This window comes from Colobus angolensis, unplaced genomic scaffold, assembly GCF_000951035.1.
Source record: "Colobus angolensis palliatus isolate OR3802 unplaced genomic scaffold, Cang.pa_1.0 Scaffold71, whole genome shotgun sequence".
Classification (NCBI taxonomy): Eukaryota; Metazoa; Chordata; class Mammalia; order Primates; family Cercopithecidae; genus Colobus; species Colobus angolensis.
This window is the reverse complement of record NW_012120821.1, coordinates 9,951,857-9,974,686: the sequence shown is the minus strand read 5'-3', so window position 1 is coordinate 9,974,686 and position 22,830 is coordinate 9,951,857. Positions and strand designations below refer to the sequence as shown.

The window sequence follows — 22,830 nt, the reverse complement described above, 5'->3', positions numbered from 1 at the left end:
GGCCAGCAGCAGGACAGAGGGTGGGCAGGGCCCGCCAGGTCCTCACTCCCCACTCCCTGCCCACTTGGCCATAGGTGAGTTCATCAAAGCACTGTACGAGTCAGATGAGAACTGCGAGGTGGATCCCAGCAAGTGCTCAGCCGCTGACCTCCCAGAGCACCAGGGCAACCTCAAGATGTGCTGCGAGCTGGCCTTCTGCAAGATCATCAACTCCTACTGGTCAGTGCAGCGCCCAGGCCTCCCACCCTGTCACCTTCCCCGTCCTTCAGTGTCTGGCACCTGCAGTGTGCCCGGTGCTGCCTGGCCCCTGAGTTGTACTGACTTGCCAGTCCTCTGGCCTAGTCCCTTTTGAGCTCTCAGGTGAGGCAGCGTTTAGCACATTGCTGTGGCTTTGTGGTGGAAAGAACCTGGACACACCAGTCCACCGTTTCTGGTGATAAGAGAGCACCCTTCATGTGCTGGGGGCTGTTGTGGGTGCTTGGGCTGCAGCGGGAGTGAGACTGACAGACCCTGTGCGGGCCCCCAGTTGGGGTGGGTGGATGGCTTCTTCTGAGGCTCCTCACCTGTCCCTGGGAGCTAAGGTGTTCATGTCACAGTCTTGTGATGGGGTCCAGCAGGGGCACATTGGGGGCCTGAGCACCAGGCAGGCCTCTTGCTAGGACTAGAGAATAAAGAGAAAGGACTAGACTGAAGTACAGTGGGGTCTGCAGGCTCTGCCATTCCTGGAAAGCAGCAGGGCATGCAGCAGTGGGGTGCTCAGACAGGCCCCTCAGCAGGGCCAGAATCAGTCCCGGAGAAACTTGCGGTAAGGCTGACTTCACGGCCACCGGCTTGCTCCTGTGGTATATGTGTGTGGTGGCCAGCCAGCCTGGTGCCGAGTACAGCCTCCTCCTGTGGTGGCACATGGGACCGTCCAGGAGGGCCTTGCTGTCAGTCCAAGCAGTGGGTTCATTTTCACCCCAGAGGAGCTGCCCAGGTTTAACTTGTGTTCCCCTCCAGCTCAGGGCTTACAGCCCCCACCCACCCAAGCCTCCGTCCGCAGCCTCTTCTGACACCACTCCCTCCCTGGCCGTACCTCACTCCTTGTTACGTGTGTCTCTCACTCACCTGCACCTTGACCTGCATACACTCCTGCCTTTCCTGCTGCAAGGCCACACACCTGGGTACACTCTGTCACAGCCCTGATCCCATCAGGATAGGGTTGTGCCTGTGCCTGAAACATTTCCTCCAAATGCTGGGGCACCCTGGGGGAAGGTGAGCCCACCAGCTCAGGACTGGGCACACAGGAGGGCCAGGGAAGTGTTTGCTGCTCCCCAAGGACAAGAAAAGGTGGGGGGAATGGGCAAAGCCAGGAGAGTGGGCACCCAGGGCCTTAGCCCATGGGCTATACAAGGTGCTTACCTGGGCCAAATGGGCACCTCAAGATGGGCCACAAATGCACAGCTTTCCACACCCTTGGGCTTGGGGTGGAGAGCAACTATAGGGCCTTGAACTCTGGGAACACATTTCCCATTCCCAGCTGGGCCATGCTTTCCCCCCTCTTCCCAGGGGGGCTGGGCATGTGACTCAGGGAAAACATTTGTGGACTGTGATTTTCCATTTCCTCTTTCTGGCATTTGTCAGAGGCACCTCTCCATTCTGGACAAGGCCATTGATAGATGTCACCACTCAGCACCTGCCCCTGTCCAGTTCTGTGCCAGGCACTGTGAGAGCCACGGCTAAAGGTGGCTCACCTTCATTCCCTGCTAGGCGTGCCCTTGATGGGTCAGCCAGCATGCATTGTGGGAGAGCGTGCTGAGCAGGCTGCTGGGCCTGTGGGGGAAGAAATTTCAAGTTCTTCAAGCCTATTATAGCCTTGGGGTTTTAGCCTTACGATGGCTCTGTGAGCTTGGCAGGGCAGGTCTCGTTCTCAGTTTAAGGGAGAGAAAACCGAATTCTTCCAGGAGGGTTAGGGCCTTGGTCACATCACCCTGAGGTCATGGCAGAGCCAAGTGTAGACTGAGTTCAGGGACCACTGGGGCCTGGCCTGCCCCAGGCTAGGAGATGTATCTTTTAGGGAAAAAAAAATAGAAAAACCACTTAAAAGTTGGCCAGGTGGGCCTGACCACGGCAGGCCAAGATGCCCAGTAGAACCAGGAGCCCATTGTCTAGGGCCAGCTCTGCCCACTCGCTCCATCACCCTGGGGCAGTCACTACCTCCCTTTCCCTCCCCATCTAGAGAATGGAGAGCTGTGTTCTCCCACTGTGTTCAGGGGTAGTCCCATCTCGTTGATCTTTCTGAGCTTGTAGGAAATCCCAGATTCCTATGACATCATTCAAGCAAAGGAAATGAGTCTCAAAGCCAGTGATGGGAACCCAAGGAATAGTGGTCTATTCCTGTTTTCCTCACTTCCCCCTAGACCCAGATGCCTGCTGTTGGGGTTGAAAAATGAAGTAGAGACTGGGGAAGAGGTGGGGAGGGCCCAGACCAGAAGCTGGATAGGCGGTTCAGCACTGGCCCTTGGCAGTTAATTCTGGTTAGGATGGAGAGCCAGCTCCTCAGGCCTCCTCCCATCCCACCGGCCTGGCCCTTCGCTGAGAGCCCACTGCCCGATGGGAACCTGGTCTCCCCACTCCTACTGCCTGGGTATTTGCTTCAGTCGCCCTATACTGACTGCTCTCCCCAGACAGCTGTGTCCTCAGAGCTCAGACAGTGGGGCTGACCTCACGCAGCTGGTGGGGTAGAGCCACGGTTGGAATGCGGGTTCCTGCTGTCCTGGGCCCCTGCCTGATGGCCAAGCCCACCCTTGTTTGTCCCTGCACAGCGTCTTCCCACGGGAGTTGAAAGAGGTGTTTGCCTCGTGGAGGCAGGAGTGCAGCAGCCGCGGCCGGCCGGACATCAGTGAGCGGCTCATCAGCGCCTCCCTCTTCCTGCGCTTCCTCTGCCCAGCCATCATGTCGCCCTCACTCTTCAACCTGCTGCAGGAGTACCCCGATGACCGCACTGCCCGCACCCTCACCCTCATCGCCAAGGTCACCCAGAACCTGGCCAACTTTGCCAAGTGAGTGCCTCCTCCCTCACCAGGCAGAGTGGGCAGGGCTGACATCCACAGGGCAAGCCCTGGGGGTGTTTCTGTCCCCAAGCTGGGCAGAGACCATAAACAGGCCCTGGTTTTGTCCCTGTCATCCTCAGTCCTTCTCCTTCCCACTTTTTAAAAAATAAAATCTCCACACTCTATCCTTCATCTCAAGGTATATGTCATTTTGGTATGTTTCTTGATTTTTAAAGGTGGCAACATGAGACTTTTTTTTTCCTTCAGCTTTTTTGAATTAATGTATTATTATAAGGATTCTCACATATCCTTTAGCATTCATTAAGCCCTGTTTTGAAATAAATGACTAATATTCCTCCAAGGGGAACCAGCCCATATTTCCTTGACCCATTCCCTGTGCTTGGACACTCGGGTTGGGCACCACTATCCTGGTCTCCTGCTGTCAGGATGTCTTTCTTTGCTGATAAAGCACTATTGGTGTTTTCGGCTGCATCCTTAGAGCAAGCGGGCAGAAGTAGAAGGGCTGGGTCATCTCACTGTTGTTCATTCTCAAAGCGTGGATTGAGCCCCATCCTGGGGCTCTCTGTGTACTGGGCTCTGACGGTACCAAGATGAATCAGCCCTGGTAGTGCTCAGTACTTCAGCCAGGGAGATGTGTGGAATAAGCAGGATAGCAGTGACAGACACACATGAGCCTCTTAGAAAGGCGCTCAGCTTGTTGGGAGAGGAGACAGGAAAGCCTCCAGGGTGACAAGATTCCGCAACTGCATGTCAGGGTGAGGCGTTCATTATCTCAAGGACGAGGAGCAGAGGCCAGACATCCCAGGGAGGGCCATGTGCTGTGCCAGGTCAGGAGAAGCTGGCAGTGAGACCTAAGAGGACAGCAAGGACCTGAAGTCCAGACAGGGTTGTGGGAGCCACCAGAGAATTTTAAACAAGAGAGAGGATGGCCTTCCTCTGTTCTGGACCCTGAAAAGCTCACCCTGACAGCAGTGGGCAGATGGGTTGCAGGGAGCAGGATGGTAGCCAGAAGACCTGAAAGGAGAGTGTAGCTGTGGTTCCAGCAACAATGGCAGAAAATTGGCAGGGAGGGGAGGGGGTACAGGAGGCAGTGGCTGCAAGGGACAAGGTTAGGGGTTATTAGAAGGCAAAATCAGCGGGCCATGCCATTTGGGAACGAGGAAGAGGGAGGAGTTGACAACTGCCAGAGGTTCTGGCTCAGGTATCTGTATGGGTAGTGGGGTCTCCACTTAGGATAGGGAACTCAGGAGGAGGGCATGGGTTTGGGTGATGGTGATGACTTCAGGTGTGGCCAGGCTAAGTAGGAGGGACTCCCGGGGGAGGTGCCTGCGGATATATTAATACATGTCTGAAAGCTCATTGGGAGACCTGGGTTGAGCATGGATTGAGCATCATCTGCATACCAGGACAGTGAAGCTTGGAGGAAAAGTGGAAGGACACTGTTAACAGGCAGTGTATGGGGGACACAGAACATTCCAGGTCCTGAGATAAAAGGTTCAGAAAAGGGTCACTGTTACCATGAGCAAGGAGGGCCCTGGTGACCTGGGCCAAAGCATATTCAGCTGACTTGGGGAGTGAGTGGGGTGGGAGCCGGCCACGGTGGGGAAAGCAGGTGGTGGTGTCCCAGTGGAGGGAGTTCCTGGGCAGGGCCTGCCTGGGCCCAGAGTGCTCACCCAGCTACCCTCTGTCCAGATTCGGCAGCAAGGAGGAGTACATGTCCTTCATGAACCAGTTCCTAGAGCATGAGTGGACCAACATGCAGCGCTTCCTGCTGGAGATCTCCAACCCCGAGACCCTCTCCAACACAGCTGGCTTCGAGGGCTACATCGACTTGGGCCGCGAGCTCTCCAGCCTGCACTCACTGCTCTGGGAGGCCATCAGCCAGCTGGAGCAGGTGCCTGTGGCTGTGGGGCGGAGGTGGGGCCAAAAGCTACCATTAGGCTTTTAGTGTTCCCCCTTCCAGAGTAACCATGGAGGGCAGAGAATTCGCCCATGTGGCATGATCAGGAGCTAACTGCATACCAGGAGCCCAGGGCTCCAGGCCAGGTCCTGTCAGAACACACTGGGGATCTGTGGGCCCCATTTTCTCTGTGGGCAAATGTTGTGTTCACCCAGCAGTATCTGCCAAGGCAGCCCCACTCTGGGTACTAGGGCTGGGGTATTCCGCATGCACTCAGCCTTTAGTGGACAAGCGCCTCTGTGCTGCCTGCCAAAGCATGTGAGAAATAAACTTGGATCGTGAATTCACCTGTATGAAGAAGATGACTCAAGACCCTGTGCCTCCACTTGTCCAGCAGGAAGTTGGAAACCTTTCTAGGACGGCCCTTGACCATCTGTTGACAAGGTTACTCCCTAGACACCTCTGACACTGCTGCAGTCACCTGAAGTGAGCCCTCCCTAGCCTGAGACTTCACTGACCCCCAGCCTCAGCCCACATAGTGAGCAGTTAGTTCTTGGACTTAAGGGCTGGGTCTACCAGGAACTTCTTCCCAAATATCTGTTGCTTTCTAGGGCTCCAAGGGAGCACCTTACTTTTGTAAAGTGCTGAAACTGGCCTGGAAGGCCCTTCATGCCTCCTGGTCCCATTCCCTAGAGGTGACCGCTCAGAGCACTGGTATGCAGCCTCCTGGACGCGATCTGTGCATGTGTAAGCACGCACAAACATGCAGGCGCACACACATAGAGCTCTTTCCCTTTTTCAGTTCGTTTTAAAGCGAGAACGTACTGTGTATGCTGCTGTGTGCATTTCTTACCACTCTATTGTGGGCCTCTTTGCTTGTCAGTGCAATCTGCACCACCGCCAGGGGCTTTATAATGACTGCATCATATGAATGCTGTTTATTTCACCAGTGCCCTGTTGATGGACACTTAGGTTAGTCCTGACTTTTCACTAGAAATAGGTGTTTTTGCAGTCAGAGGCCATCATTTTTGCTCATTTGTATCCACTTGCCCTTGGCTGTGAGAGACACAGGAGGGAGAAATGGAAATGAGGGCCGAGACCCTCCTTTCCACTGGTTCCAGTCCCTGCACTGCAGCCAACACCAATCACTGTCACTGCCACCACTTACCTTCCCCCTGTGCTGTCCACGTATCTGCACAACCAGGCAGGAAGAATGGAAGGTGATTGGTATTGTCACACCAGTGATAGGGTGCAACAGGGATTTGAAACACAACTGTTTGCCTCTCAATTGTGTGCTCTATTGCCTGCATGAGTTTTCACACTTTGTTTTCTCACAGAGACCTCTGTGGAAGCTTGTGCATAAACAGGTGAAGGCAGTGTCCCCATAGCCTAGAATCCTCTGCCCCTCAAGTCCTCTAAAGCGTGCCAGCAAGGTTCAGATGGGTTCAGGCTCTGCCTTCTGCCTGACCAGCACCTGGGGGTGCCTGGACCATCTCCACTGGTCCTCAGGTGCCAAAGTGGGTCAGGCCCCAGCCTATCCCATGGAGTAGATGATGTGAGAGGGGCTGTCACAGAAGCCTCTAGATGGAGAGGTGGAGGTGTGGAAATGCTGGGATTCCATGTGTGCTTTCCTCTCTGCGGAGGCATCAGGGCAGGGCAAACTGAAGGAGAGGCTTGCACTAGGTCAGCATCTCCCCCTGTGGGCCTCCTACTCCTGCCCCAGAAATATCTGGGAGCTGGTTAAAAACGTAGATTTACCGATTCCTGGGCTCACCCCCGTCCCAGACCCAGCAGCTCTGACTGGCGGCAGGTGGGGATCTGCACTTCTGACAGGCTCCACGGTGGTTTTCAGCCACAGTGGCTGCAGCACATATAGCCTACCTGTGTGGTCCCAGGAGGTCATGCCTGCCTCTTGCTGTGCCTTTGCAGAGCATAGTGTCCAAACTGGGACCCCTGCCTCGGATCCTGAGGGATGTCCACACAGCGCTGAGCACCCCGGGTAGTGGGCAGCTGCCAGGGACCAACGACCTGGCCTCCACACCGGGCTCTGGCAGCAGCAGCATCTCAGCTGGGCTGCAGAAGATGGTGATCGAGAATGATCTTTCCGGGTAAGAGCTGCCAGGAATGTTGGGTGTGGTGGGTGTGTGTGCAGACTAGGCACAGCCCACCTGTAATCTCAGATGGGGAAAGAGAATGCCTACATAGTGTTTATAAACAAACCTGGCAAGACTTGAGTTGTACAGGTCCTAAGTGGTGAACCTCCATTTGGGAATAATCAGGGAAGCCTTCCTAGAGGAGGTGATGCTATAGTTTTTTTCTTTTCTTTTTTAATGTTCTAAGAAAAGTATCATTTCCATTGGTGGAAAAGGGATTCTAGGTAGAGGGACAAGCACAAGCAAAGACATGATGTGTCAAAGAATAATTACTGGTCCCAAATAACCCCCAGCATTTCCAGATCGCCTGATATTTGTTAAAAATACACATGTTCCTGGTATTTCCTGAGCCTGAGTCAGAATCTTCAGAAGTAGTGTTTAGCTGGGGGTGTTTTCAATAGGAGTTCGGTGGCTCTGCCAGGCTTGGAGGCTGGGAACCCCAGAAAACATAAAGTGTTGCTGAGACCCAGTCCTGGGGTCTGCTTTGTCTAAATAAGACACACACAAGGCAGATTGGAAGGCAAAACATTCTTGTTTAAGTCAAAATAGGGACATTTCTTTCAGTTCATGTTGAAGCATTTCTGCTCCACCGCTACTCTCCCCTCTCCCACCGGGGATCCCTCTTACCCCAGCATGTGAAGCCTTGGCTGCAGCAGCGGAGTTGGGAGTATGGTCTCCCTGAGGCAGTGGCAAGGCAGGCTTTTAAGCAGGGGAGGGTGCTGAGATTAAGAACCTGCTGAGATCAAGAACCTGAGGTTAGGGGAGCCCAGGAGGGGTCAGAGATGCAGGTCCACTGAGTCTTGCATTGGATCTGTTTGGTGAATGTGCCAAGCGAAGCCAAGCAGAGTCACGGGCCAAGAGTTTGAAGTGGGGGGTGTGGTGGATAGCCCTTGAGAGGCTGAGAGGCAGCCGGGCCCGTGAGTTGTGAAAAGACCGACCTGGTGTGTGGCCTGGGCAGCCAGGTTCCCACTGCTCTCCATCTTTCCTGGCTCATCTGCTGCTCTAGCCAGCTCTCCCAGGCCCATGAACATTGCAGCCCCGAGTGGCTACTGCTGCCCATCTCAGGGAGTGGCGCTTCCTTGCCATCTGAGGCTAAGCCAACCCATTCCTCATTCCAAGCCATATCAACCCCCCCAAGTCCTTGCTGCCTTCAGTTCCCCCCACCCACATTCTTCTCTCCAAAGCCCCCCGGCCCCCACCACAGTTGTGCTTTCTTCTAAAGGAGCTAGCTTCTGGGGAGGGGCCAGGGAGAGGCCAGAGAAAAGCGTAGAGTGAGGAGGAGGCCAGGGCAAGTGCAGCCCTCCCACCGAGTCATGCTCTCCATGGAGCCTGCTCTCATTCCTTGTTTTTGCCAGGAACTCCAGCCCCCGCCTGCCAGTCAAACAAGGGAGCGGCAGCAGGAGGCTGAGCAAGAGGAGGTTTCACTAGGCCCCCACTTCAGTTACCAGTCTGATTAGGAACAAGAGGGAAGAGGCAGAGGGAACCCAGTGACTCTGAAGTTGGAGTTTTCAATGCAGGATCCGTGGATAGCAGAGAGCCACTGAGTTGTGGCTTAGGGCTTAGCTAAGGAGGAGTTTTCCAGAGCAAGCCAGGCCCCAGTACCCATTGTCCCAAGATGCAGCTGAACAGGGAAGGGGTCTTCCAGGCAGCGCGGCCTGAAATGTGCAGTGCTGGCCCCTAAAGAAGAGGTTCTGTGCAGGAGCAGCCGCCTCAGCCTCTGGTCCCCGGATTCTCCCACTCCTGTTACCCGAGCGCATCCATCTCCCCAGCGCTGGCTTGGGCTGCCAGGCCCCGGCAGGTTGGTGGGTGCTGTCGGTTTGGACCCGCCTTGGCTGCACTCACAGTTCTTCTTTTCCCCTTCTTTCCCTGTGTGTGCTTGTCTCCCTGCAGTCTGATAGATTTCACCCGGTTACCGTCTCCAACCCCCGAAAACAAGGACTTGTTTTTTGTCACAAGGTCCTCCGGGGTCCAGCCCTCACCTGCCCGCAGCTCGAGTTACTCGGAAGCCAACGAGCCTGATCTTCAGATGGCCAACAGTGGCAAGAGCCTCTCCATGGTGGACCTCCAGGATGCCCGTGCGCTGGATGGGGAGGCAGGCTCCCCAGCGGGCCCCGATGTCCTCCCCACAGATGGGCAGGCCCCTGCAGCTCAGCTGGTGGCCGGGTGGCCAGCCCGGGCAACCCCAGTGAGCCTGGCAGGGCTGGCCACGGTGCGGCGGGCAGGCCAGACACCAACCACACCAGGCACCTCCGAGGGCGCGCCAGGCCGGCCCCAGCTGTTGGCACCGCTCTCCTTCCAGAACCCTGTGTACCAGATGGCGGCTGGCCTGCCGCTGTCACCCCGCGGCCTTGGCGACTCAGGCTCTGAGGGCCACAGCTCCCTGAGCTCACACAGCAACAGCGAGGAATTGGCGGCCGCTGCCAAGCTGGGAAGTTTCAGCACTGCCGCGGAGGAGCTGGCTCGGCGGCCCGGTGAGCTGGCACGGCGACAGATGTCACTGACTGAAAAAGGCGGGCAGCCCACGGTGCCACGGCAGAACAGTGCTGGCCCCCAGAGGAGGATCGACCAGCCTCCGCCCCCACCCCCGCCGCCACCTCCTGCCCCCCGCGGCCGGACGCCCCCCAACCTGCTGGGCACCCTGCAGTACCCAAGACCCTCAAGCGGAACCCTGGCGTCAGCCTCACCTGATTGGGCAGGCCCCAGTACCCGCCTGAGGCAGCAGTCCTCTTCCTCCAAGGGGGACAGCCCAGAACTGAAGCCACGGTCAGTGCACAAGCAGGTCAGTGCCACTAGTCAGAGGGCAGGGCTGGGCACTTGGGCCCAGCTGGGCTGTCATACCCCATACCATGCTGCTCCTCCTCGGTCATTTCACCTCCGCCCGCACCCAGCTGCCATCCCATCCCACCAGCCTGCCACATGCACCACCACCCCCTCCCCCTGGCTTCTTCCTGAATCCTGTGAACCAGGGACACTGCAGCCTTGGGGAACTCCAGGCTCCTCTGTCAGTGCCCCTAGGGGCAGGCTGGGGTCAGAGAGAAAGAGTGCATTCATCTTCAGTTCCAAGCCTGTCGAAGCCCGCACCCAAAGTAGGAGTCATCCTGCCCTACTCTGGCCCCACACTCCCCTCCCAAAATGTTTTCACAGGCTGGACAGACCTCCAGGCACAACTACCTGGAGCATGGATGGCCCTGTCACCCAAAGGCTGCAGGCGGTGTCTGGAGTGGGGGTGCCTTGGGCTGACAGCCCAGCCTGGCCCTGTCCTCCTCTCAACCTGTCCCGGTGCCCCCAGTGGCAGGGTCACTCTCTGTCCCCTTGGCAGCAGAGGGTGGTGCTCAGGAGGCCACCTGACACCTGTTGGCTCTGGCATCGGCTACTGTCTGAGAGACAGAGTTCCTGGGTGGGGACTGCCTCTGTAGGTTCTCAGTCAGCTGGAGGACCCTTCCCTCCCCACCATGTCCCAGAGCTGGTTGTCCTTGTGGCTCACCTGGGCCACTAATGTCCCTCCTGCTTGCCCTCCGCCTCCCTCCAGCCCCTCACAGCTGTGTTTCGTTGTAGGGCCCTTCACCCGTGAGCCCCAATGCCCTGGACCGCACAGCCGCTTGGCTCTTGACCATGAACGCGCAGTTGTTAGAAGACGAGGGCCTGGGCCCAGACCCCCCCCACAGGGATAGGCTAAGGAGTAAGGACGAGCTCAGCCAAGCAGAAAAGGTAAAGCTGGACCCTGGCAGCTCGGGGCAGGGCGGGGCTGTCTCCCGGGAGCAGCTGGTAGGAGTCTCTCCTCCAGGTCCCCCAGCAGCGGGTGCTTGTGTCCTTGTGAAGGGCTTGTCCCCTCTGAGCCCCTGTTCCCTGTGAGGATAGCAGTCAGTGGGGTCTGGAAGAAAAGTAACAAGAGGAATGGATTAGCAGCTTAGACCTGAGGCTTCCCATCTACAGATTGGAATCACCAGGGAATTGTCTTAGATACAGACTCCTGGGACCTCTAGGAAGGCTCCTTAGCTTGGGGCAACTGAGGCAACTGAGCTTCCTGAGGACCTGGGGGTTGAGGGGCTGAGGGGCTGAGGGTGCCCAAGAGACATATAGAGCCCCCCTGAGGGAGCCTAATACCTGAGGAGGCAGAGGCATGGGTCCCCAGGATGACTGGGAGAGCCACCCCAGCCTGGCCTCCGGGGCTTGTGCCTGCCCACGGCCTGGCTCTTCGCCACTCGGGTCTCCACCAGGGCCTGGGAAAGAAACAACAGTTACCAGCGTTGGGGGTGGGGTTAGGCTACCATTGAGATGTGTTCTTCCTCACTCCTGGGCAAAGAATCTATTCTAAAAATCAAAATCTCACTCTGCCACACACATCTAGCATCTGCTGGGGCAGGGGGATGCTTTGTTGGTCTCCCAAGCCTTCCAGCTGTGGCAGCTGCTCTGGATCGGGGGGTAGTTTTTGTCTCCTACTGCCAGCTGCAGTCCATGTAGACAGAGGAACCAGCGCAGGCCCCAGATCGGGAGGCGCTTCTCCACTCCGCTCTGGATGCTCTCGCCCCTCCGGGCCCCAGGAAAGCCTGTGGCAGCCTCTTGAGCAAGGGTATTGGGGTCAGAATGGCAGAACTTCTCCCTGGCCTCAGGCGAGGCCCATCTCCATGCTGCATCCTGCTGCCACCACCATCCCCGGTCCACTACATCTACCTGCTTTCACCATAGTTACGTGAAGGGGACCAGGGGACAGGGGACACAGTGCTCCCAGAGCCAGAGTTTGGCTGGGGAGCGAGGAGGCCTGGCCTCACTCCAGGCTCTTTGCATCCCTGTGTCCTCATGGCGTCTGGCCCCTCTCAATTGTGGCGTTGGCCTTTCCTCACTCAGCACGGAGCACCTGGCTCCTCTGTGCAGCCACGCCGCTTCCCAGCCTCGTCCACATCCCTGTTCCTCCCTGATGGTTGGGGTCTGTGCTGGACTGAGGCAGATCCAAAGCCTGGACCATCTGCCTTTCAATTCTCTCTCTCTCCATTTCCTCATGCCACTGCCACCCTCTGGCTTTAGATTCAAACAGAGGCTGGGAAGCTGGGATCTTACCCTGCTGGTCAGTCGCTCTTCATGTGACATGGTCTCCTTGTCTGGGCCTCAGTTTCCCCTCCTGCAGAGCTCCCACCTCTCAGGGTGCTGTCACACGTCCTTCATATATATCCAAGTGTTCTTTATTTAACCTTTGTCATAAAAAGTTCAAAGCCCTAGTTACACCCTTACTCCTGGGATTTGGGTTTGAGTCTTCATCCCCGCCGTAGCCATACAGGTCAGGCTGGGAGCTTGGAGTGAGACCCCCTGGTAGGGTACAGGCACACGTCTGGCTGCAGCCCCCACCAGCTGGGCTCCTTGGGCATCTCTTTGCTATGTGAAGTGGGCAGGTCACAGTCACTGGGGCCTTCCAAGTGGGGCTCCTCCTACCCTTCCTCCCACTCGGGCTGACAAAGCTGTGCTCTCTGTGTCCTGGGTGCTGTGCCCGTGAATGCTGCTCTCCTGGTAGGACCTGGCGGTGCTGCAGGACAAGCTGCGAATCTCCACCAAGAAGCTGGAGGAGTATGAGACCCTGTTCAAGTGCCAGGAGGAGACGACGCAGAAGCTGGTGCTGGAGTACCAGGCACGGCTGGAGGAGGGCGAGGAGCGGCTGCGGCGGCAGCAGGAGGACAAGGACATCCAGATGAAGGGCATCATCAGCAGGTGGGGCCCACACCTGTCTGGCCCGGCCACAGGCACAGGCAGGGAAGCCATCGCTGCCTTCAAGGAGGCCCCTGGTGGGAGAGCCTCCTCAAAGGATGAGCCGAGTGTGGAGAGGAGGGAAGAGAGTGGCAGTGGGAGCAGCGTGAGCACAGGCCTGGAGGTAGAAGGTGGCCTAGAGGGTGGGAAGCCCACGCAGAATGCAAAGCTGGTGATGAGGCTGGACCAGTGACAGCTGGCTCCCGATGGGCCTGAGCCCCTACATGGAGCCATGCCATCTTAGCACTCTCAGGGATGCTGAGAAGCTGGATTGGGGGGGTGCCAGGAAAGACAGTGAGGACCCAATACAGGGTAAGAAAAGTGGGAATGAGTATCAGTTACGTACAGTAGGTGAAGGTGGAAGACACAGCATAGCCCCCAGATTCCTACCAAGAGTGTCTGGGTGTGGGCGTATCAGGGTGCCAGTTACTGAGCTGGGAACTGTTGAGTGGTTTGGGTCGGGGAGGTGGTGGTGCCAGTCTGATATCCTGAGTTTTAAGCCTGGGTTATCTGGGAAAGGGCTTTGGAGGAACAGCAAGTTTTAATGCTGACTCTCATCTTTTTGAAGGCTTACGTCAGGCCCCATGGTGACGCCTCCATCTCTGTCTCTGCCTGTGGGTAGGGCATCCCTACCTTGGTGTCAGGCAGGGAGTGCAGTCAACCCCAGGGTCCCAGTCATGGAGTTTACTTCCTTCTAATACCAAGCACAGGAGGACAGACAGTGTGTCTTGTTTGCATTGGCCTGGTCTAAGACCCCATCAGCCGGACAGACCAAGCAGGTGTGCAAGAGCCAGGAAGGCCTCCACTCCATGCTTTGTCCATGGCATAAGGCCTTCCCGGATTCCTCCTATTTAGACCACCTATTTCTCTGTTCCTGACTGTTGTTTGCTTCATTTACTTGTAGTTTTGTTCATTATAAAATAGTTAACATGAGTGAAACCAGGGTGATTAGAAACCTGCTGTTCACTTGATCTCCAGCTCTGTTCTTGGCTCACCTTGTGTGTGTTTCCAAGAATGGAAATGCTTTTCAAATGTGGAGAAATGCCTTCTCCACATTGTTTGTATTGTCTGATGTTTGCATGTTCTGAATTCAGAGACTTGCTTAACACGTTCGTTTCTACTAACCAATCCTGGAATATTTCCTCCCTAATGTAAGTGCCAATTAGGTAGATAGTGTTCAAGTATTCCATATCCTTACTGGCTTTTCTATTTCTCCCTTCATTCCAACTGGTGTTTGCTTTATATACACTGAAACTATTCTTAGGTGCATACACATTTAGGCTATTTATGTACTATTGTTGAATTAACCTCTGTCATTATAAAATCACCTTCTTTATCCCTTGGAATATTCTTTGCTATGAAATCTGCCTTGTCTGCTATTAATGTAGCCACCCCAACTTCCTTTTGATTTGTGTTAGTATGGTATAGCTTTTTTCATCCTCATGCCTTTAACTCATTGTCTTAGTCCATTCAGGCTGCTGTAACAAGATACCTTAGACTGGGTAATTTATAAACAACAGAAAATGTATTGTCCCCATTTCTGAAGTCTAACGTCAAAATGCCAGCAGATTCAGGGTATAATGAGGACTCTCTGCTTCATATTATAGTGCCCTGTTGCTATGTTCTCACATTGTCGGGGGTGTGAACAAGCTCCCTTGGGCTTCTTGTATAATACAAAAGCACTAATCCTATTTTTGAAAGCAAAGCCCATATGATGTAATCACCTCTCAAAAACCCTACCTATTAAGATAATCACCTTGGGGGTTAGGTGTTAACGTATGAATTTAGAGGGTGACACAAACGTTCAGAGCATAACACCCATCTATATATATGAAGTGAGTTTGTTTTACAGGCACCATACTGTTGGGTCTTGCTTTTGTCTAAATGTTTCTGCCTTTTAATTGGATTGTTTTGACCATTTACATTTAATGTAATTATTGATATATTTAAATCTGTTGCTTTGTTTCCTATTTTTACCATCTATTCTTTTTTTCCTGCCTTCTTTTGGACTGAGTATTTTTTTTAATGATTCCATTTTGTCTCCTATCGACTTATTAGCTATATCTCTTTTTTGCTCTAGGGCAGGGATTGGCAAACTTTCTACAAAGGAGCAGATCAAAAGTATTTTAGGCTTTGTAGGCCGTATGGCTCTATTGCAACTGTTCAGCTCTGCTGTTGTAGCAGAACTATTTATGTGAGATGGCTGTTTACAAAAACAGGCAATGGTCTGGATTTGGCCCTCACCCTGAGGCTGTAATGACAAGGAGTCTGTCATTGTCTTTGTTCCTCTGTACTTTATGTATCTGTTTTCCCTGGCTATTTGTAAGATACTTTCTTCTTTTTTTTAAATCACTGGTTGTCAGTAGTTTGATTGTGATGTTCATTGGTGTGGTTTTCTTCTAGTTTCTTGGGTCTTGGGTTGTATATCTGCAGTCCCACCTCCCCGCATTTCTTTCTCTGGGATTCCTAGCACATGTGCATTAGGCTGACTCATATTGTCCCGTATCTCACTGATGCTGTATTATCTTCTTCATTTTTTTTCTGTTTTTTGTCTTTGATAGTTTCTATGACTATATCTTCAAGTTTGCTAATTATTTTTTCTTCAGTGTGTAACCTGCTATTAATCTGATCCAGTATTTTTTCACTGCAGATAATTATATTTTTCACCTCTTAGAATTTCCATTTTGCTTTACATTCCATCAGTTTTAATTCTCATTGTGCTTTTACTTCTATTTTCTGAAACATGTAGAATGTATTTATAATACCTTGTTGTTTTCATGTCCTTGTCTAATTCTACCATCTGTGACATCTGAGTGTTTTTACTGATTTATTTTCCGCCTGCTTACGAGTTTTTCTGCTTCTCTCTGTATACTTAGTAATTTTTGGTTGGATGCCAGGCATTATGAATCTTACAGTTAGGTGCTGAATGTATTTGTGTCCCTTTAAATCCTTTCTGGGGGCTTTGTTCTGGGAGACAGTTACTTGGAATCTGTTCAATCCTCTCGGGGTTTCCTTTTAAGTTTTGTTAGGCTGCGTCCTGCAGAGCCTTTAGTCTCGGCCTAACGTGACCCTGCTGCTGAGGGGGTTTCCTTCCACGGTCCTCTGTGATTCCCAGTGTTAGTGCGTCACTCCACTCTTGCTGGTACAACATGAACTGCTTCTGGGATTGTTTTGTGTTCTCCTTTCCGATGGTTCTTGCCTAGCCTGGTAATTTTCTCATCTACATGCAGATATTATTCAGTCAGAGACACAAGGGGAACCCCCACTTGGGAGCTGTGTGGAGTTTCTCTCTGCCTCTTGCTCCTCTCTAGCTGTCTGCCCTGCAAGTCCCACACTTTGACCTTCCTGACCTGCCTGTCTCCTCAGCTCAGTGAGGCTGCTGACTCTGCCTTCCCTCTGCTTCCAGGCCGTTCACTGGGCTCACCTTGTTGATTTCTGTTCTCCTAGAAATTGTTGTACTGCACTGCCTGTATTATGTCCAGATTTCTGGTTTGTTTGTTTGATTTTTAATAAAGAGATGGGGTCTCGCCATGTTACCCAGGCTGGTGTTGAACTCCTAGCCTCAAGTGATCCACCCTCCTTGGCCTCCCAAAGTGCTGAGATTATAGGCGTGAGCCAATGTGCCTGGCCCTATTTGTTTTTAAGACGAGGGTAAATACAGTCTCCTTCCAATCTAATTTTCCTTAACAAAACTAATACCCTCCCCACACCCCACCCCCAGCACAAGCTTTCCTCAGAGTGGTACCTTCCTGTACTGGGGAACCTGCCCCGAGGGTCCCCCCCTGCCACCACTCCTCCTGGTTACTGCTCCCTGAACTGCTGCCCTGCTGCCCCCATTACAGTCCCGTGTAGAACCGGCCCCAGCACTGTGGCTCCCTGTGTGTCTGCTGTAAGTGGGCCAAGGGCTTGCCCAGGGTGCGGTGGCTGCTCTGGGCTGGAGGAGTCAAGAGGGCAGAGATGGAGAGAAGCCTTGGGAGTGGAGGGCTCATCTGAGAAGAGTGTGCGGAGCAAGGAGAAGGGATGCTGAGGCCAAAGCCCTGTGGCACCCCCATGTCCAGGGGCAGACAGGACAAGGCGTCTGAGACAGGCAGACCCAGACAGTGTGGAATCCCAAAGCCAAAGGAGAGTGGGAAGGTGGGAGTGCCCAGCAGTGAGAGTGTCTCAGGAGCCAGCCAGGTGGGGCCAGGGGGCGCCCAGGGAGGGAGCAGCAGGACGGAGCCAGCCTCCTGCCCACTGAGCTTCTGCCGGTGGTGTCCCCCAGCCTCTGCTCATTGTCCTGCCTGCACACCGGTCCTTCAGGTGTCTCCTACCGATGTGCCACCTTCCAGCCCACCCTCCAGGAGAAGTCACTGCTTTCTGCTCTTCGTTCCAGGGACCTGAGCTTTCCACTAGAGCAGCTGCTCCATGCAGGGTGTAGTTAGTAACTCGTGCCTCCTGCCCTGTGAATTCCTTGAGGAAAAGGACTAGAGTTCATTCATCTTGATACCTCGAGTGCCCAGTGCAGAGTCTGCACAACTTTGTGAAGATGGCAGGGGCAGGGCAGAGAAAGTTCTAGAGCTTTTCAGGGCCTTCGTCATTCCACCACCTGCCTAGCTCTAGGGGTTTTGAAGATCTAACACCCATTCCCACCCATCTTGGCTCCTAGAAGAACATCGGGAAGGGGGCAGCCCAGGGGCCTCTGGGGCTTTAGGAGCAGCAAGTGTGGGATGTGGAGGTGAGGAAGGAGGCCCAGCAGTGTCAGTTGCTGGGAGTTGGCTGGAAGGCCTCTGTCCCAGGCAAGTATGGGAGGCAAGTCTGTGACCCAAGGAGGGGTCTCCTAGTGTGTCCCTGCTTTGCGTGGGGTTGATGGGCTTGTTCCCACACCCTCCCCACCTCTGCTGCCTCCAGGGCCAGCCTGACTGTCCCTGTCTCTGGCTATAGGTTGATGTCCGTGGAGGAAGAACTGAAGAAGGACCATGCAGAGATGCAAGCAGCTGTGGACTCCAAACAGAAGATCATTGATGCCCAGGTGGGGTCTCTGGCCCTTTGGTCAGCCACAAGAGTTAAAGGGCCTGGGATTAGGAGGGGGTGACTTTAGCCTCTCCATCCTCAGTCATACCTCACTGCAGACACTGAGGGGAATAAGAAACCAGAATCTCTGCCCTGAGAAGTCAGACCTGTGGTCTTAGTGGGCCACAAGCTCACTGGGACAGGCTGTGAAAGGAGAGAGACAGCTCCTCCCCTGCCGGGGCTCTTGGTGGGTATTGTCTTTCACCAGGACTGCTGACCAAAGAGTGGAAGCTACCAGGAGGGAGGTGGGGTTAGGAGTGATGGCAGACTGGTCAGAAGGAGCAGAGGGACTCTTGTTCACAGCTGTGGCATCCAGGCTGCATTGAGGGGAAACATGAAAGGCTGTCTGGCTCCAGCCTCCTTTACTCAGGGCTGCACCACTTTCTTTTACTCGCCCAGGAATAGGCTGGGCCTTGCTCAGACTGTAAACTGCATAGACCAGGAGCTGTGACCTCTGGTGTGTCAAGCAGACACGTGCGAGCAAGGGTGCCGGCCCCAGGGGCCTCAGGCAGCCCATAGATAGCACCAGAGCTGCTCCATTTGGGATAATAAGCAGGCAGCAAGGCTGTGTCCATGATGCTGCAGAGGCCTCTGCCCGCCTTCTCTTGCCAACTGCTCGCAGCCTGGAGCCTGCCTGCCCCCCTCATCTCCAGGCCACCCCATTCCCCACTATCCCAGTGCTTGTCGTAGGTACACATGGCCCTAAGGAGGCCCCTAAGGAGCCTGTCCCATGACCCCCGCTCACACCCCCGTTGTCCACAGGAGAAGCGCATTGCCTCGCTGGATGCCGCCAATGCCCGCCTCATGAGCGCCCTGACCCAGCTGAAAGAGAGGTACAGCATGCAAGCCCGTAACGGCATCTCCCCCACCAACCCCACCAAATTGCAGATTACTGAGAACGGCGAGTTCAGAAACAGCAGCAATTGTTAACCTGCCTGAGGAGGGAGGAAGCTACCCAAGGAGAGGGGGACTATGGTGGCCAAAGGCAGGGTTTCGGCCTGGGGAGGCACCCACGGTTGCAGCCCCAGCGCAGGTGTCAGGGGACCGAGCCTCCCCTCCCCGCCGCTGTCCAGGAGGTGGCCGCAGAGGGAGCCGCCAGAGACTGAAGCAGCGTGAGGCGAGGTCACCAGCCGCTCCCTGTGGGGTGCGGGCAGAAGAGACTGCACGCTGGGGAGTGGGGACAGCCTGGTGGGGCAGGGGGCCTGCCAAAAACATGTCTGTTGGTTCCTGAATGTGGCGTGTCCTTGTCCTGGATCTGGCCGAGTGCATGTTCCCCACATCCGTGCCAGGGAGGGGGCTTCTTGGAGGGGGGATTCAAGGGCTAGGGGCCTACACCTGTGGCTTCCCCTCGCCTCCTTGGGGGGCCCAGGACTCCCTGGCAGCCAAGCCCTGTCCTGTGGGACCTGGCACTTGGTGGATTGGTTGGCAGGCAGGAAGATAGGAGGAGACAGGGCAGGAGGTCAGTGTCCCCTGCCTGTCTCCATCCGAAGCACCTGCCACTGCATGCGGCCTATTGGGACCTTCCTGGCTGTGAGGAACTGAGGATTCCTACCCACCCACCCCCTCTGAACCTGTCCCCAGAGCGCCACCTGCCACCTTCTTCACTGCCTTAGTTGTATTGCCAGATAGACCCAGTGAGGGCCATGGCTTTTTCTTGTGAGCTCTTATCCCTGTGGGGAGGACCCACAGCTTCCCACACTTCCCACACAGGCCCAGGCTGATGCTCTAGGGCTCCCAGAAGCCAAAGATCTGGGTGGATCTGGCCAGATGGCTCTGAGCACTGTATCTGCCTTCTCCTGGGGCCCAGCACACCCAGGGCACAGTGGCCCTGTAGGGAGTGCCACCTGGTGCTCACCCTGAGAGAAAAGGTGATCCTTCCTCTGAGTGATGGTTTAAAAAAAGATTCTAACGCCTGCAGGCCCTGAGAAGGTGGATAACTGTGATTTTTTTTCCTTTCACAGTATGCATTAGAAACAAAAGCCCGCTTGCTCGCTTGCTGGAACACAGGGGCCTTTTAAGTTGAGCGTGCGCACTGCATGGGAAATAGCGGCCCTGGAGGATGTTAGACTTGCTCCCTCTCCAAGACAGCAGCAGCCTGCACCCAGCCCCGTGTGTGCGGCCGGCCTCCTCCTCACCCTTCCCGGCCCCCGGCCAAGGACCCAGGCGCTGCATACAGGGGAGGGGCGCATCCCACAGCTGGGGCAGGTTTTCCTCAGCTCTAGGCTGTTCCGTAGCTTATCTGCCCCTCCCCCACTTTCAAGACAGATGAGCAGGAGCTTGGGTCTCTCTCGGCCCCTGTCTGTTCCCAGCCCCTGCAGATTCTGAGCAAGGGCCCTGGGTAACAAGGGTGGAAGTGGGGCCTTTGCCAGCAGAACCAAGGCAGGGTGAGCTGCAGGAACCACCCCGCTGCCCCTGCAGCTGGAATGTGCCACAGAGGCCCCACCGGAAGGGTGGATGTGCTGGAGGGGTGGCCCAGAGCCATACTGCATCCACCCTGAGCTCGGGGACAGGTGACAGCAGCTGCTCTGGGAAGGGCCTCTTAGATGTAACCTACAATTCAGTTAGGCTAGAGACAGATGCTGGTGGAGGGAGGGCTAGGCCACCAGGGGTCACAGACCACAGGAAGATGGGAGGCAGGAGCAGAGGCCCTGCCCCCACCCCTTCCTGCCCCACTCCTCTGTCTTGTCCCCACCCGTGCGCCTTCGTGCCTGAGACCAGGGTGACCACACAGGCAGGGCCTGGCTCCAGTCTCATCCTCCCACTGCCCAGTGAGCCCTGCCCTCCTCTCCCCAGCCCCCTCCCACCGCTGCCTCGTAGAGTGACCTCGGACAGAGCCTCCTTAGCAATACGGGGAGGCTCCCAGGGCCTGGACAGGCAGGCTCGGAGGCCACCCGCTGTGGCCGGTGCCAGCTGCCCTTGCAGGGGTGGGTGAGCTCTCAGGCCGAGAGCCTTATTTACCTAGTGCAAAAACTGTAAAAGTGTACAGACTCTTCACAGATTTTTATCTTAATTGCAAGTCTGCCGATTTTGTAAATGTTCTTGGTGTTTGACTGTAATGTAACTATCTCACCTAATGGTTGTACATATCCTTTGGTCCTGGTGCTGCCGAGGGCTGGCCGGGACTGCTGCTCTCCCAAGGGTTTTATTTTATTTCTGAATCTAGAGAACAGTATTGGGCAGGAGGAAGAGGCTTGAGGTCTGCAGGGGTTGTTTTCCCTACCTGTGGCATTTATGTGTTGGCTTTGCAGCTGCTGTCTGGGTAGCAGCTGCTGGGGTGCTTTCACTGGGCCAGTCAACGGGGGCTCGTGCCCGGGCCACAGAGAACCTGAGTTCCCAGGAGCTGGGCCCTGCCTGCAGCCAGGGATGGGATTGCCAGAGGCCCTGGAGGGAAGGACAGTCCCTGCTGGGGAAAAACACAGCCCCGGGGTCCCCTGGTCACTGAGACTTAGCCTCTACTGGAGAAAGCCACGCCCTCCCCGCTAGCACAGAGGCCTAACTTTTTTGCTTAACTTCCATGTTCTGGGTGATGGAAACTGCCAAACCTCATGTCAGTGAGGACTCTTTCCAACTGCCCAGAGAGTGGGGGTGTGGAGGACCGAGGCTACAGCTCCACACGCCCCGGTCCCCCAGAGCATCTGCCCCAAGTACACCTCCCCTTGCGCCCCGCACAACTGCGGGAGCCAGACTGTCCAGGGAAACAGCCCCTCTTTTCTACACACTCAGCCACAAAGCCCCCCAGCCCCCACACCGCGTCCCAGCTCCCCTCTTTTGTAAGTATGTGAAAAGGAAAAAATGCAAACATTGGAGTTTGGGCTGGAGCTCCTCCCTCCAGCTGCGACTTTTAACTATGTAATAATGTACAGAGGAAGCTGTTGGTGTTCTAAGACTCTGTGTGGCTGTGCAATTTCTGTACATTTGCAATTAGAAATATTAAAGATTTATTTAGCTATTTTAAGCCTGACTCGTGTCTCCATTCAGCTGTGTGATGTTACAGGGGTGACCCTCAGTCCGGAGTGGACACTGTCCTTTATCAAGGGGACCCCAGCATCTGGTTCACTCTGGTGGCAGTCGTGGGCAAGGGATACCCCTAAAGCCAGTGGTGGTGGTCTGGCCAGCTTGGCTCACTGGGTGATCTGGGATTGCCCCTCCTCCTCTGAGTTGGGGGGGTCTCTGCACCAGGGATTAGAGCAGTTGTCCTCTTAAAGGCTCTCCCTTGACTCTGACATGTTTGGAAGAAAAGTCTTCGCTGGCCCCACCACCTCCTGGGAGGTAGGGCAGCCCCAGCACCTTCACTGCAGCACACACTGGCTCTTGCCAGGCCCTGCATTTAAGTGCTTTCTCATCCACCGACATCGGGCTCTGGGAGGGAAGAGACCAGGGAGAAGAGGTTGGCCCAGGTCCCAGCAAGTCGTGGCAGGGCTGAACTAAACATTTCCAAGCTTTCAACACCTTGAAAGTCAGACTCAGGCCCTCCCAACACGGACCCACCTGAGAGGCTGAACCCAGGCCCTTGTTGGGAAGTAACCAGCCCCCAAGCCCCTTCAGCTGCACCTGTACAGAGAACCTTGCAGCCCTGGGTCCTGCCCTGCATCTTCAGCATATCAGGATCTAGTCTTTCACACAGTAACTCCAGATGCTCCAAGGGACAGGTCCTAGTCCCAGCCCTAGCCCAGACCCCTCAGAAGCAGACACTGCCTGGGCCGAACTTCTGCTGGGGGCAAGGATACCTCTGGTCAGAAAGTCAGGTGGAGCTCCGGGTCTGTCACCTAAACAGGTGCCTCTGGCTTTATTCAGGGATTGGGCACCAGAGAGAAGCCTCGGGCCTGCCCCTGTTCTTGCCCCTGCAGCCAGCTGGAAGCAAGTACAGCAGAGCCACACACTGGAGCAGGGCTGTACCGTCACCCTCGCCAGTGGCCCCTGTGTCTCACCTCCCACCCTCCAG

General features: G+C 55.2%; 1 protein-coding gene across 3 annotated transcripts in view; it reads left to right on the top strand.

Moving 5' to 3' along the window:
- The window catches only part of DAB2IP (DAB2 interacting protein), a 252,928-nt gene extending 231,085 nt beyond the window's left edge, over positions 1-21,843 (top strand). For all 3 annotated transcript variants that reach the window (XM_011927387.1, XM_011927386.1, XM_011927388.1), the window contains 9 exons: positions 75-219; positions 2,805-3,041; positions 4,746-4,947; positions 6,883-7,061; positions 8,997-9,885; positions 10,662-10,814; positions 12,610-12,803; positions 17,760-17,847; positions 18,651-21,843. In XM_011927387.1, the coding sequence (XP_011782777.1) occupies positions 75-219; positions 2,805-3,041; positions 4,746-4,947; positions 6,883-7,061; positions 8,997-9,885; positions 10,662-10,814; positions 12,610-12,803; positions 17,760-17,847; positions 18,651-18,818 (2,255 nt within the window). In that variant the 3' untranslated portion in view covers positions 18,819-21,843. The remainder of the gene's footprint in view (positions 1-74; positions 220-2,804; positions 3,042-4,745; positions 4,948-6,882; positions 7,062-8,996; positions 9,886-10,661; positions 10,815-12,609; positions 12,804-17,759; positions 17,848-18,650) is intronic.
- Positions 21,844-22,830: the final 987 nt, after the last annotated feature.